At 47.0% G+C, this 13,610-nt stretch overlaps 1 protein-coding gene across 1 annotated transcript in view; it reads right to left on the reverse strand.

Moving 5' to 3' along the window:
- CFAP54 (cilia and flagella associated protein 54) overlaps nt 1-13,610 on the reverse strand; it is a 315,059-nt gene that overhangs the window by 265,240 nt on the left and 36,209 nt on the right. Inside the window, exon 9 of the mRNA XM_074983979.1 lies at nt 9,669-9,867. Within this exon, the coding sequence (XP_074840080.1) occupies nt 9,669-9,867 (199 nt within the window). The remainder of the gene's footprint in view (nt 1-9,668; nt 9,868-13,610) is intronic.

A 13,610-nucleotide genomic window follows, 5' to 3' on the forward strand; every position in this document is an offset into this window, starting at 1 on the left:
ACACATTGTTTTGACTTTTTCTAAACAATATTCATGAGACTCCCCAAGTTATCCAGAGCTCAGATGGCCCACTTTTTTGCCAGACTGGGTCCAACCAAAGGTCCATGCAGCCCAGTATTCTGCCTTCTAAGGACAGGTGTCTCAGAGGGAACAAACAGAACCGGTAAGCATCAAGTCATCCATTCCTCGTTGCCTATTCCCAGCTTCTGGCAAACAGAGGCTAGGGACACCATCCTTGTTCATCTTGGCTAATAGCTATTGATGAATCTATCCTCCTTGAATTTATCTAGTTCTTTTTTGAATTTTGTTATAGTTTTGGTCTCCACAACATCGTATGGTAAAAAAGTTCTACAGCTTCACTATATGTTGTATGAAAAAAATACTTCCTTTTGTTTGTTTTATACCAGTTGTCCACGAATTTCACTTGTTGATTCCATTGCATCCCCCTTTGGTGACCCCCACCACCTGGCTTGTATTATGAGAAGAAATAAAAGACAGTTACCCGTTCTGTAACTGGTGTTCTTTGAGATATGTTGCTCATGTCCATTCCAATTTGGGTGTGCGCTGCCACATGCCCAGTTACTGGCAGCTTTTTGCCCTAGCCAGTAGCCCTAGACTTGGTGCGGCTCCCCCTGCAATGGTGCCCGTATGGCCCCCCATATATGCACCGCCTGACACCCCCCCCAGCTCAGTTCCTTCTTGCCGGCTACTCCGACAGAGGGGAAAGTGGGAGGGTTTTGGAATGGACATGAGCAACACATGTTGAAGAACACCAGTTACAGAACAGGTAACTGTCTTTTCTGCTTCGAGTGATTGCTCATGTCCATTCCAATTTGGGTGAATGCAAGCCAATGCCTAGGAGGCGTGGTCGGAGCCCTGGAAGGAGTGCAGGACAGCCCTACCCACTGCAGGGTCTTCCCATGCATGCTGCATTAATGCATAATGTGCTCAGAACGTGTGAATAGAGGATCAAGTGGCTGCCCTGCAGATGTCCTGGATAGGGACCCTGGCCAAGTATGTCGCAGAGGAAGCCTGTGTCCTGGTGGAGTAAGCCCTGATCGGGGTGGAACCCCCACCAGTTTGTAGCACTCTCTGATACAGGCCACTATCCAGGAGGAGATCCACTGAGAGGAGACTGGGTGCCCCTTCATCCTGTCTGCCACTGCAACAAATAACTGTTGAGACTGTCAGAAGGGTTGGGTCCTGTCCATATAGAAGGCCAGAGTCCTCCGGACATCCAAAGTGTGTAAGCTCTGCTCCCTAGGGAAGGCAGGGGGCTTTGGGTAGAACACCAGTAAGGTGATGTAGTGGTTAATGTGGAAGGCTGAGACCACCTTAGGCAAACACACCCCATGGAGTCTCAGCCTGACCTTCTCTTTGTGGAACACCATATAAAGTAGGTCCACTGTGAGGGCCCTGAGCTCTGACACCCTTCTGGCTGAGGTAATGGTCACCAGGAATGTTGCCTTGTAAGTAAGGAATAACATCGAACAGGTGGTGAGGGGTTCAAATCGGGGAGCCATAAGCTTAGACAATACCAAATTAAGGTCCCATGTTGGCAGGGGGGCCCAAACCTGCGGTTTGACCCTTTCCATCCCCTTCATGAACCTTTTCACTACAGGGTCTGAGAAGACCGATGACATCCCGGGCCTGGGTGAAACGCCGAAATAGCTACCAAGTGCACTTTCAGGGAGGATAGTGACAGCCCCGTCTGGCTTAAGGCCAGCAAGTAGTCTAGGATACAAGGTATTGGGGCCTCCCTTGGGGATAATCCCCTTTGAGCGGCTCATATAGTAAACCTCTTCCATTTGGCTACATATGTTACCCTCATGGAGGGCTTCCTGCTGTTTAACAATACTTCCCTGAAAGGTTCGGAACAGGCCAGCTCAATCAGTCTCAGCCACAGAGCTTCCACGTTGTGAGATGTAGTGCCTGGAGTTTGGGGTGTCACAGTCTCCCCTCCTGCTGCATCAGCAGATCCAGGCATAGCAGAAGCACCTCCAGGTCGCAAACAGACATCTCCAAGAGGGTCAAATACCAGTGTTGTCGAGCCCGAGCTGGGGCCACCAGGACAACTGATGTTCGGTCTGACCGAATTTTCAGCAGTGTTTGGTGGATGAGCAGTATCGGTGAAAAGGCATAAAGCAAGGGTCCCAACAAATGAATGCTAAAGGCGTCTGCCCAAGAGCCCGGGCTTCTGTTCTGGTAAGAGCAGAATGTCCTGCACTTTGCATTGAGATAGGTGGCAAAGAGGTCTACCTGGGGATGTCCCCACCCCTGGAAAATTGAACTCAGTACTTACGGGTGTAGTGACCACTCGTGGTCCATGAAGGACTTGCTGAGATGGTCCGCTAAGAAGTTGTGACCCCCAGGCAGGTAAAACACCCTCAGGAGAATCTGGTGTTGGATGCAGAAATCCCAGAGCGCGAGGGCCTTGAGACATAGGGGCAACGAGTATGCGCCCCCTTGTTTGTTTATATAGTACATTGCCGTAGCACTGTCTGTGCTGACTGCAACACACTGCCCCTTCAGTTTGCTCTGAAACACTTCACATGTCAGCCAAACTGCTCTGAGCTCCCACACGTTTATGTGGCGATGAGCATCAGTCTTGCTCCACAGGGCCTGAGTCTGGCCTTCCCCCAAGTGTGCTCCCCCAGCCCAAGTCCAAGGTGTCTGTGACCAGGGAGAGGGAGGGTTGTTGGGGACTGAAGGGCACTCCCATGCAGAGCGACTGGGCTTCTAGCCACCAGTGTAATGCTGTTAACACTCTTGGGGGGACTGTCACTAACTTGTCGATGTTGTCCCTGACAGGTCTGCACACTGAGGTGAGCCACAGCTGGAAGGGGTGCATCCGCAACCTGGCATGCTGGACTACGAATGTGCATGCTGCCATGTGGCCCAACAGACTGAGGCATCCCCTGGCCATTGTGGTTGGGAACCTGATTAGATCTTGGATGCAAGATACCATGGCTTGGACCCTGCTCTGGGGCAGGAAGGCCCTGGCTTGCTTTGCATCTAGTCAGGTGCCCACAAACTCCATGACTTGAGTTGGGGCTAGAACGGACTTTGCCTCGTTCACTAGAAGGCCTAGTGTGTCGAATGTCTCTCTTATTAGCAGCACGTGTCGTGCCACCTCTCGTTGCAACCAAGTTCAGATCAGCCAGTCGTCCAGGTAGGGGAAGAGGTGCACCCCTGCCTGCGTAGGAAGGCCGCCACTACTGACATATATTTGGTAAAGACTCTTGGGGCCAAGGACAGGCGGAATGGAAGGACTGTGAACTGCTAATGGTCCTTCCCTAGCACAAACTGGAGGAACCTCCTGTGAGGTGGATAGATTGCTATGTGAAAATACGTGTCCTGTAAGTCGAGAGCGGCAAACCAGTTCCCTCATTCCAGCATTGGGATAATTATGCCCAAGGATATCATACGAAACTTTACCTTTTTCACAAATTTTTTCAGGTTTCACAGCTCCAAGTTTGGCCATAATCCCCCTTTCGATTTCGGAATTAGGAAATAACGGGAATAAAACCCCTGCCCCCGGAATAGTAGGGGAACTTCATCTATAGCCCCCTTTTGAAGGAGGGCCTCTAACTCCTGCCTGAGAAACGTCTCGTGAGAGGGGTCCCTGAAGATGGACGGGGGACGGGGTGGAAAGAGAGGTAGGAAGAAAATTGGATAGCATATCCCTTTTCTACCATGCGGAGACCCACTGGTCCGCCATTATGCTGCACCATGCATGGTAGAATGGGGATAGAAGGGATGAAAATAAATCCTGAGCTGGAACTGTGGGGGTGGCCAGTGTGTTGCTTCCGACCGCCCCATCAAAACTGGTGTTTAGACCCCAGTGGGGGTTTTTGATGGCCCTGATCTTGTGTCTGGAGGCCCTGATGTCTCCTACAATGGCTGCGCCTTCTCTTGTTCCCATCCCGTTGTCGTTGTGGGAACTGTCTGAACTGGGGCCTCGCGGTAAAGTGTCTCCCCTGGGTCACTGGTGTATATAGACCCAGTGAGCATAGGGTGGTCCATGAGTCCTTCATGCTATGAAGCCTCTTATCAGTCTTTTCTGAAGATAGGGAGGGGCCCTCAATGGGGAAGTGATGTATGGACTGCTGCACTTCCTGCGAGAGTCCCGAGACCTGAAGCCATGCCCCCCTTCTCATGGCTATCCCTGAGGCCACGGTCCTGGTGGCTGCATCCACTGCATCTTGTAGTGCTGCTCTAGATATGAGTCACTGTTCCTCCACCAGGGCCATAAAGTCCGACTTGGTCTCTGGCAGGAGCAGCTCAGCAAAACGGTCCATAGAGCTGGCCATGTTATACGCATATCTGCTAACCATGGCTTGCTGATTAGCAATTCTCAACTGCAGACCACCTGTAGAATAAACTTTTCTACCATACAGGTCTAAGCGTTTGGCCTCTTTGTTTTTAGGGGAGGGGCCTTGGACCCCCTGCCACTCCCTGTTGTTCACAGCATCCATGGCCAGGGAGTCAGGGGGAGTGTGGGTGAACAGATGTTCATTGCCCTGGGCTGGAACAAAATACTGGCACTCGTTCTTTCTAGCCATGGGTAAGGCTGAGGCCAGGGTCTGCCACACCATCTTTGCTGTGTTGGCAATTGTCTTTATAATGGGCAGTGCCACACTGGTAGGTCCAGATGTTGAAAGAATGTTTGTAACAGGGTCTATTTTGTCCCTGATCTCTTCCGCCTGCACCCCCAGACTCTGGGCCACTCTTCTCAATAACTGCTGGTATGCTCCTCCATCCTTCATTACTGGAGATGCAGAGGATCCAGCCAATGCCTCCTCTGGGGACAACGAAGATGAGGGCATCATGCCCTCCAAACCCATCAGTGCGGGGGGGTCAGGTACCTCCATTTGAGTCCCCAGCACCGTGGTTCATGGTGCTGTGCTCGGTACCTGGGGTGAAGGGCCCCTTAGTGGCATATAGTAAGGTGCCGTGATGATGGGGCCACTAGGCACCTGGACGGGCACCGGTGCCCACTGCACCACAGGTCCCAGTGCCTGCAGGGGCGGTGCCCCCGTTTGAGTCAGTGCTGACTGCACCGGTGCCAGTGTCAGCGCTGTCGTCGGTGCCGATGCCGACAACTCTACCTGCTCTCTCAGGAGTGCTCCCATTGAAGCAGACGGTGCCCATCTCGGCACCTGGGGAGTGCTGGGTGCCTTAGCCGGGAGTCCCGCAGCCCACCCCTGTGCCTCATGGGTTGCCCACAGGGTCTATAAAGGCCATTGTGGAGCAATGGTGGGGGGTACTTGCCACTACCGTTCTGAGGGGCATCAGGGCCAGTGTCGATGTCCACTGCATTGGGATGATTTTGTACTCCCGCTCCGTCTGGAGTAAAAGGAGCTGGAGTAAAAAGAGACTGACTCTGATGCCAACTCTGATGATCAAGGTGGTGCTGAAGGAGGCGACCATTTGCAGTGGCCTCACCGGCATCAGGAACTGTGCCGGGGCCCCTATAGGCTGTTCAGATGCCTGTATCTGGGGCGATGAAGGTTCCCGGTGCAGCGCCTGCAGTGGCATCGTGATCTGCAGGAGGACTTGTACTGCACTAAAGGCCTCCAGTGTTGACGGCAGTCTGGGAGAGCATGGGCTCCCGCCTCACACTGGAGTCAATGCCCGCACTTCATGACCCCGGTCACGGTGCGAGCTGGTGGACTCTCCTGATGCTTGCCGTCACCTCCTCCTCTCCTGGGATTGACCCTGGTCACGCCTCCTCTTCTTGAGAGGCACAGGGAACTCGCTGTTATGGCGCCAGGAGGCGCTAGGCACTGAGTCCTGCTCTCATCGCTGGGAGCTTTCTGACAGCACCAATGGTGCTGGAGCACTCTGCACTGACGATGAGGCACTCTGAGCTCCCGCCAGGAAAATGTCTGGGCGCAAGGCTGATTCCATTAGTAGTGTCTTCAGCCGTTGAGCTCTGTCTTTCAAAGTCCTAGGCTTGAAGGCCTTGCAAATAGAGCAGTGTTCCCGGAGATGGGCCTCACCGAGGCAGCTCAGGCAAGCCCTATGTGGGTCACTTTTGGGCATTCGTTTGCCACATTTTGAGCAGGTTTTAAAGCCTGGGGAGCCAGGCATCACCTGGCACCCTGGTGCCAAGAGGGGTTAAAGTCCCACCTCTGCTCACTAAGTACTAAGTGGAACTATTTACAGATGAAAGACAACTATCTAAACTATTTCACCATCAACTAGTTTAACGATAAAGGCTACCAGCGAAGGTTCAACAATGAGGGAGCTCCTGCAACTGACAGCACGGCGAGAAGGAACTGAGTGGGGGGCGGGGCGGGCGGAGCATATATGGGTGGCCATATGGGTGCCACTCCAGGGGGCACCACACCGACCCTAGGGCTACTGGCTAGGGGAAAAAGCTTCTGTCAACTGGGCATGCGCCGGTGCACACCCAAATTGGAATGCATGAGCAAGAAGTAAGTAGGAAGAAGTAATGCTTCCTTGTTTACTTTCTCTACACCAATCATTATTTTATAGCCTTCTATCATATTCCCACTTAGTTGTCTTTTATCCAAGTTGAAAAGTCCCAGTCTTATTAATCTCTCCTCACACAGAAGATCATATGGAAGCTGTTTGATGCACCTAGTCATTTTTGTCCTTTTCTGAATCTTTTCCAAGTCCAAGATATCTTTTTTGAGAGGGGACAATGACATCTACATACAGTATTCAAGATGTGGGCATACCATTAATTTATAGAATTAATAGGATATGTTTCTGTCGTATCTGTTTCCTAGTGCCTCTCAAAATTCTGTTTGCTTTTTTGACTACTACTGCACACTGGGTGGATGTTTTCAGACAACTGTCCACAATGACTGCAAATCTCTTTCTTGAGTGGTAATAAGTAATATAGATCCCACTCATTTCATCTGTATAGTTGGGACTATATTTTCAAATGTTCATCACTTTGAATAGATCAACCTTGAATTTCATCTGCCATTTTGTTGCCTAGACACCCAGTTTTGTGGGATCCTTTTATAACATAAACAGTCCACTTTGGACTTAACTATCTTGAGTAGTTTTGTATCATCTGCAATTTTTGCTCCTCTTTTTCTACATCAGTTATGAATATGTTGAATAGAACTGGTCCCAATACAAGACCTTTGGGGAATAAACAATATTTACCTCTCTGCATTCTGAAAACTGTCCATTTGTCTCTACCCTTTGTTTTCTATCTTTTAACAAGTTACCAGTCCATGAAAGATCCTTCCCTCTTATCTCATGACAACATACTTAAGAACTTTTGGTGAGGGTCCTCATTAAAGGCTTTCTGAAATCTAAGATTTCCAATGGATCTCCCTTGTCCACATGGTTTTTGACACTATCAAATAATTCTAGTAGATTGGTGAGGCTTGATTTCCCTTTACAAAAACCATGTTGACTTCTCCCCAAAATACTGGGTTAATCTATATGTCAGACAACTCTGTTTTTTACTATAAAAACAAGGAGTCCTGTAGCACCTTAAAGACTAACAAATTTATTTGGGCATAAGCTTTCATGTGAACCCACTTTGTCAGTTTTTTACTATCGTTTCAACCACTTTGCTCAGTAGAGAAGTCAGGTTTATTGGCCTATAATTTCCAGAGTCACCTCTGGAGCCCTTTTCAAAAACTGGCATCACACGGTCTATCTTCTAGTTATTTGGTACACGTGCTTATTTAAATGATATGTTACAAGCCACAGTTCATATTTCTGCAATTTCATCTGGTCTTGGTGACTTATTATTATTTCATTTATCAATTTGTTCCAAAACCTCTCCTAATGACACCTTGGACAGTTCCTTAGATTTGTCACCTAATGACTACATCTACACTAGCCAAAAACTTTGAAATGGACATTCAAATGGCCATTTCGAAGTTTACTAATGAAGTGCTGAAATACATATTCAGCGCCTCATTAGCATGTGGGCAGCCGTGGCACTTCGAAATTGACGTGGCTCGCCGCCGCGCGGCTCATCCAGACGGGGCTCCTTTTCGAAAGGATCTGGGCTACTTCGAAGTCGCCTTATTCCCCTGAGCATGTTGCACAGCTTTTGAAAGGTAAGTGAACCTTGGGTCTGGGGGGAAAATTAAAGGCTGAGGGCAGTTGGGGGCATGAATGGGAGGGAGGGTTAAAATCTGGTGGTGAGTTGGGTCCATATGGTTGGTGGGGAGGTTAAGGCTGCTGCAGGCTGGGTGTGCAGGCCAGTGGGGTGTCAGTCTGCAGCAGGTTAGGTCTGTGGGGTCAGTGGGAGGGGGATAGGCCAGGCTGCCACAGGTTGGGCACGCGGGGCCAGCGGGGGGGTCAGGCTGCAGCGGGATGGGGCTGCTGGGCTGGCAGGGGGGTTAAGGCTGCCATGGGTTGAGGCTGCAGGGCCAGTGGGGGTTGGGGTCAGGTTGCCACGGGTTAGGGCTGCGGGGCTGGCAGGAGGTGTGGGGGTGGTCAGGCTGTCACTGCTTGGGGCTATGGAGCCAGCGGGAGGGTCAGATTATGGCAGGCTGGAGCTGCAGAGAGGGGGTTAGGTTCGTATTAGCTGGGGGAGTTCACCCATCTAGTGAACTAAAGAAAGTATGTGTGTCCCTCGTTTAAGTGAATACTTGTAAGTAAAGTACTCATTTAACAAGGGATGAGTGTACTTATTTGCACCTCCATAGAATTCTACTGACTTAAATGGAGAGGCAAGGGGTAAAAATCATTGTCCTTCTGAACAACTATTTCATCTGATAAATAAACTGAATTAGAAGATTACCTCCAAAATGATAGTCATGCAACTGAAGTCAAAGTAAGTGGCAATGCAATGCTTAGGACAGAAAATGCCCTTCTCTATATACCCAAAGACATGAGATTAAAAATGCTTTAAACAGTGGCAGGGAAAATCTAAGATACAGATACCTTATAAGATACCTAATAATTTGCAGCATTCTAGGTATGCACATAATAATGACCATAATAATGACCAACTACAAATTTGCCTGTCAAAGACCTACCTTTCATGAAGTTTGCACAAAAGACACTTGTGAGCACATCATAGGACGAATGTGCAGTTAGTGCAATTTTAGTTACCTAATTAGTTGACTGGTACATTTGTTTTAAACAGAAGCTATTTAAATGCTTTTACCAGCAATAATATGTATTCTTTTAGAGTGTAATTCCCCACACAAAACTTGACTAAATGTACTGTGTTCAAAGAATTAAATGGAAATCAAAGGATGGAATATTAAACACCACAATCTATGGCCGGCTATAGGACTGCATCACAGCCCCCTGCAAGCCAGCATTTCAGCCCACATGCTAAAATAGCAACCACAGTCTTTCTATACATCCACAGTGGTAGAATGACTGGATACAAATAAGCATATCTCCAGTGGCTCCTACCCCGGATTACAAAAATCCCTTCCATGATGGCCTATTCAAAGAAGGTGCAGACTTTCTGTGAGACACAGGAGGCTACTCCAAATACACACTGATAAAAACTGAGACCTGCATCTGGCCAAAGGTTTTAACTTAATTATGTCAAATTTTGTGAAGGCAAAATAAAAATAATTTGATTTTATCAGTGCTATCGTTATAACTGAAACACATACTTGTAAAGATGACATTTTGCTTTTATGGACATGAGAAACATTGAGTTTCTTTACCATTGTATTTCATTTTTATGCCATTACCTGACAGGATATCCATGCCTGCAAAAAAAAGCTCTGAAACCACATCACGAATCTCAGTTTCATCAGGAACAGGTGGGGCCGGGCGCAACACTTGTCTATTATTATCAGAGAGAGCTTCTAGGATGGCCAGGAAATGGGCTGCAGTGCCATCAAACATCTCTGTCAACAGCCTTTCTGTAGCAGTACGAGGCCATGGCAACTAAAGAAGAGATAAATTGTTGTACTGTCTGGTAATATTTCTAATACATTACAATGAGGCTACAGGTATTTTTTTTTCAAAACAATTCTCCATAAAACAGTGGGTGCAAGTATAATAAATAACACTGCAGTATACATTGTGGTTGTGAATTCTGTGTTCCAGAGGTATAGCAAAGTATCAGGCCAAGTCTGTGTGATATCTAAGGAATGCATGAACTTCACAATAACTACACACACTGCAGCACACTATTCTAGTTATAAAACAGTAAGATAGAAATTATGAGTGGAAAAATATATTAAGCCTCTATTGTTCAAAGTACCCAGATCTCGTCCTACAATCCCATGGGCTTGATCACTGGAGCTGAGGCCTCTCAACACTTTGCAGGAAGTCAGTGTATACTGATGGTGACCAGCACCCCACATCACTAGAGCTACAGTCCAATAGCACCTTTGGTCTGTACAGGTTCCAACCAATATAATATAAAACAAAAGACAATACACACAAAAACATATGCACTATATCTGGCAGTTAAGCAATAAGAAATCTATAAAACCACTTAAAAACCTACTATCATGATGCTTTGTTTACATGACAGTTCTTTCCTTGTCAAAATCATTACCAGATATGAAAAGGAGACCACGTATTTAATGTTCACCAGCTCCAACTCATCATCATTCCAGTTAACACAATTTATTCAACATTTTATCAAATAAACAGCTTTCAGTAATGTTTTCAGGACTATCTAACCATTCCAATATTAGGAAATTTCCTTCCTGAATTGGTAGAGCCACATCCTTTATTTTAATTTTCAAATTAGACACTTTAATTCAAGCAAGCTAAAATGTACACTCATTAAAAATGGAACGACTTGTGCCACATCTGGAAGCATTTCATCTATTTTCATGCCAATGGATTGTATTTTATTATAAAATAAATTACACACCTATCTCTAAAAACAAACCACAATTTTTAGATTTCCCAAATACACTATATTGGCCTTAAAAATCCAACATTTGTTGCTTAATTATTCTATTAATAATCTTTCCTCCCACAGTACTGGGAAATTATTACAATCCCAAATTTGTAACTGGCTCTGTTCAGCAGAACATTCCTCCATGGTTAGTCCTTGACAGTTTAATCATGATAGATAGATAGACAGATAGATAGATAGATAGATAGATAGATAGCCATCATAACAATATTGTTTTAGCTGTAATCATTCCTCTGAGGTGTTTGTAAGCCATTACAGCTTTGCAAGGGTAAAGGAAAAAGTGAAAATTACTGAAAACCAATGTAAAATGAGCCAGTCTATGCTCATTTTCCAGACTAAACTAAGTGCTAAAAGTGCAGGGAATGACATACATACTGAAAGTTAAGCATGTGCTTGTATACTTTGCTGGATCAGTACCAGATTACTCAGCACCTTGCAGGATCAAACCTTTTTTAGGCTTTCCAGTCTAAATATCCCTCCATTTCGGCTTTCTACACAAACATTTCATTTAGGACATGCTGAAGTATAAAACTACCTGTGCAAGCCTACTGTGCACTTAAGTGTCCATGTGGACCCTGCTGCTGCACAATAAAAGTTCCCTAGTGCACTTTGATCTATGCCTGTTTCAAAGCTGAGTAAATCAATGGGAACTAGAAAAATTTTGGTTCATGACAGCAAGGACACTGACCCTGAGTGCAAAGCATATGCATGCAGGGTAGAGTCCCCAGTAGTTTGACATGAATACTACATTCAAATAGGCAAGCGTGCTATCTTCTTATCATACTATGAATACTGCACTGTGCATGTTGCATAATATTAAAATCTCACAAAATTTCTTTAAAAGTGAACCAGTGCAGGCAAATATATTCTTCATAGATTTTTCCCATTTATTTGAACACTAGCGTATCTACAAAACATGCAGAAATATTTCTGACACTGATATTGGATTTAGGGGTCATGACGCTGAACAAATAACCAAATTGTAAAAGCATGTAAAAACAAATAACATGAAGATTCAACACCTCTGTTTGCTGGGGCCAAGAAAAGGCATGCCAAGTTGTGGACACAGAAGTCTCATTTTAAAACAATTTTTAAGAAATTAATTCCTAACTATCGGTCATTTTTAAAACCAGACTTCAAGTAAAGTCAGAAACTGATACAGAGTTACGTAAAATTTTTGGAACTAACATTATAAACGGAATCATTTCCTGACCCTGAGCAGAGACTTCAAAGCCTGCAGAAGCAGTACCCTGATTAGAACCACATAATTGCTTCTCGAAGTCTGGCTGCATGACATAACATAAAACCAGCTCTATTTTATTGCACCAATTCCTTGACAAAGTTGGTAGTCTTTATGTATGCAAATCACATCCTCCTGAAATAATTTGTGGCTATGATCTTGTTTTATACAATGTACATTTTCAGATAAGTGAGGTTTGGAGCAACTGGACAGTGGGCTATACTCAGTAGCTTAATATAAAAGTAAACATGACTGAAATCACACATGATCTGATACTGAACCCTTAATACAGTTTTATAAAAAAAAGTATTATACAGATCACTTAAAATTTGATCTGGGCAATCAGTCACATCTGAAATGTGTTTGGATTATGATGTTATAGCTTTGCTAACAATTATAATACAGCTAAGATTTTGTCAAGTATGTTTTTACTAAAAGTCATGGAAAGGCTACAGGCAATAAGCAAAAATTCATGAAACCTGTCACTTTCATTAGGTGTGTCTACACGTGCACAAAACGTCAAAGTAAGTGGCCCTCTTTTGAAAGAACGGGAGGAGCGTCCACACACGTAACACCGTCTTTCAAAAGGAAATCAAAGGAACAGGGCACAGACATCGTAATCCGAACCCCGATCCCATGTCAGGAAGATCAGCCCCTTTCGAAAAACTAAATCAAGAGTACACATGTAGATGCTCCACATTCTGCTTTTTTGAAATAGGGGTCCGCCATGGCGCCAGTCAGCTGAAGTGCGGGGCCACTCCAGCCAGCAGCAGCAGGGCTCTATGATCCCTGCGTCCAGCCACCTTAAAGCTGCACGCACGCAGGAAACCCATGGCAGGAAGCTGAGAGCATGCGAGGAGCAGCCTCCACATGTGCTCCAGCCCCACGCTCCAGCACCGCAGCATGGCCAGCAGCCAGCCCCCTCACAAGCCCCATGGCCCCCCCCCCGAGCCCCTGCAGGCCTCCCAGGGGGAGAAAAAAAGGACCCCCTCTTGGACAGAGCAGGAGCTGCAGGACTTCCTTGGCCTCTGGAAGAAGGAGGAGGTCAGGCACAAGATGGGGGTCGGGTGGAGCAATGCCACAGCCTTCAGCTGCCTGGTTCAGGGCCTCCTTACCAGGGGCCACCTGGAGCATACCACTAAACAGGTATGCTCCAAGGTGAAGGAACTGCAGCAGGGCTATGCCAGGGCCAGGGACCAGGTTGGCCGCTCCAGGGCTGCTCCAGCCACATGCCCCTGCTTCCAGGAGCTCCAGGGCATCCTGGGGCCCCGGGACAGCTCCCCACCGCTGGCATTCCTGGACACATCCACCGACGAGCCGCAGCCAGCAGAGGAGCAGCCCAGACCACGAACCACAAAGGGCAAGGGAACCACCAAGTGGTTGAGCGAGGAGGGGAACCTTGCCATCTACATCCCCTCCTGCTCATCCAGCCGGGCGACCAGGAGCCGTGCATCCCCAGACATCATAGAGGGACCCTCCGGTACATACATGGAGAGGCATGCACCCACTCCA

This window comes from Carettochelys insculpta, chromosome 1 (assembly GCF_033958435.1).
Source record: "Carettochelys insculpta isolate YL-2023 chromosome 1, ASM3395843v1, whole genome shotgun sequence".
NCBI classification, from domain to species: Eukaryota; Metazoa; Chordata; order Testudines; family Carettochelyidae; genus Carettochelys; species Carettochelys insculpta.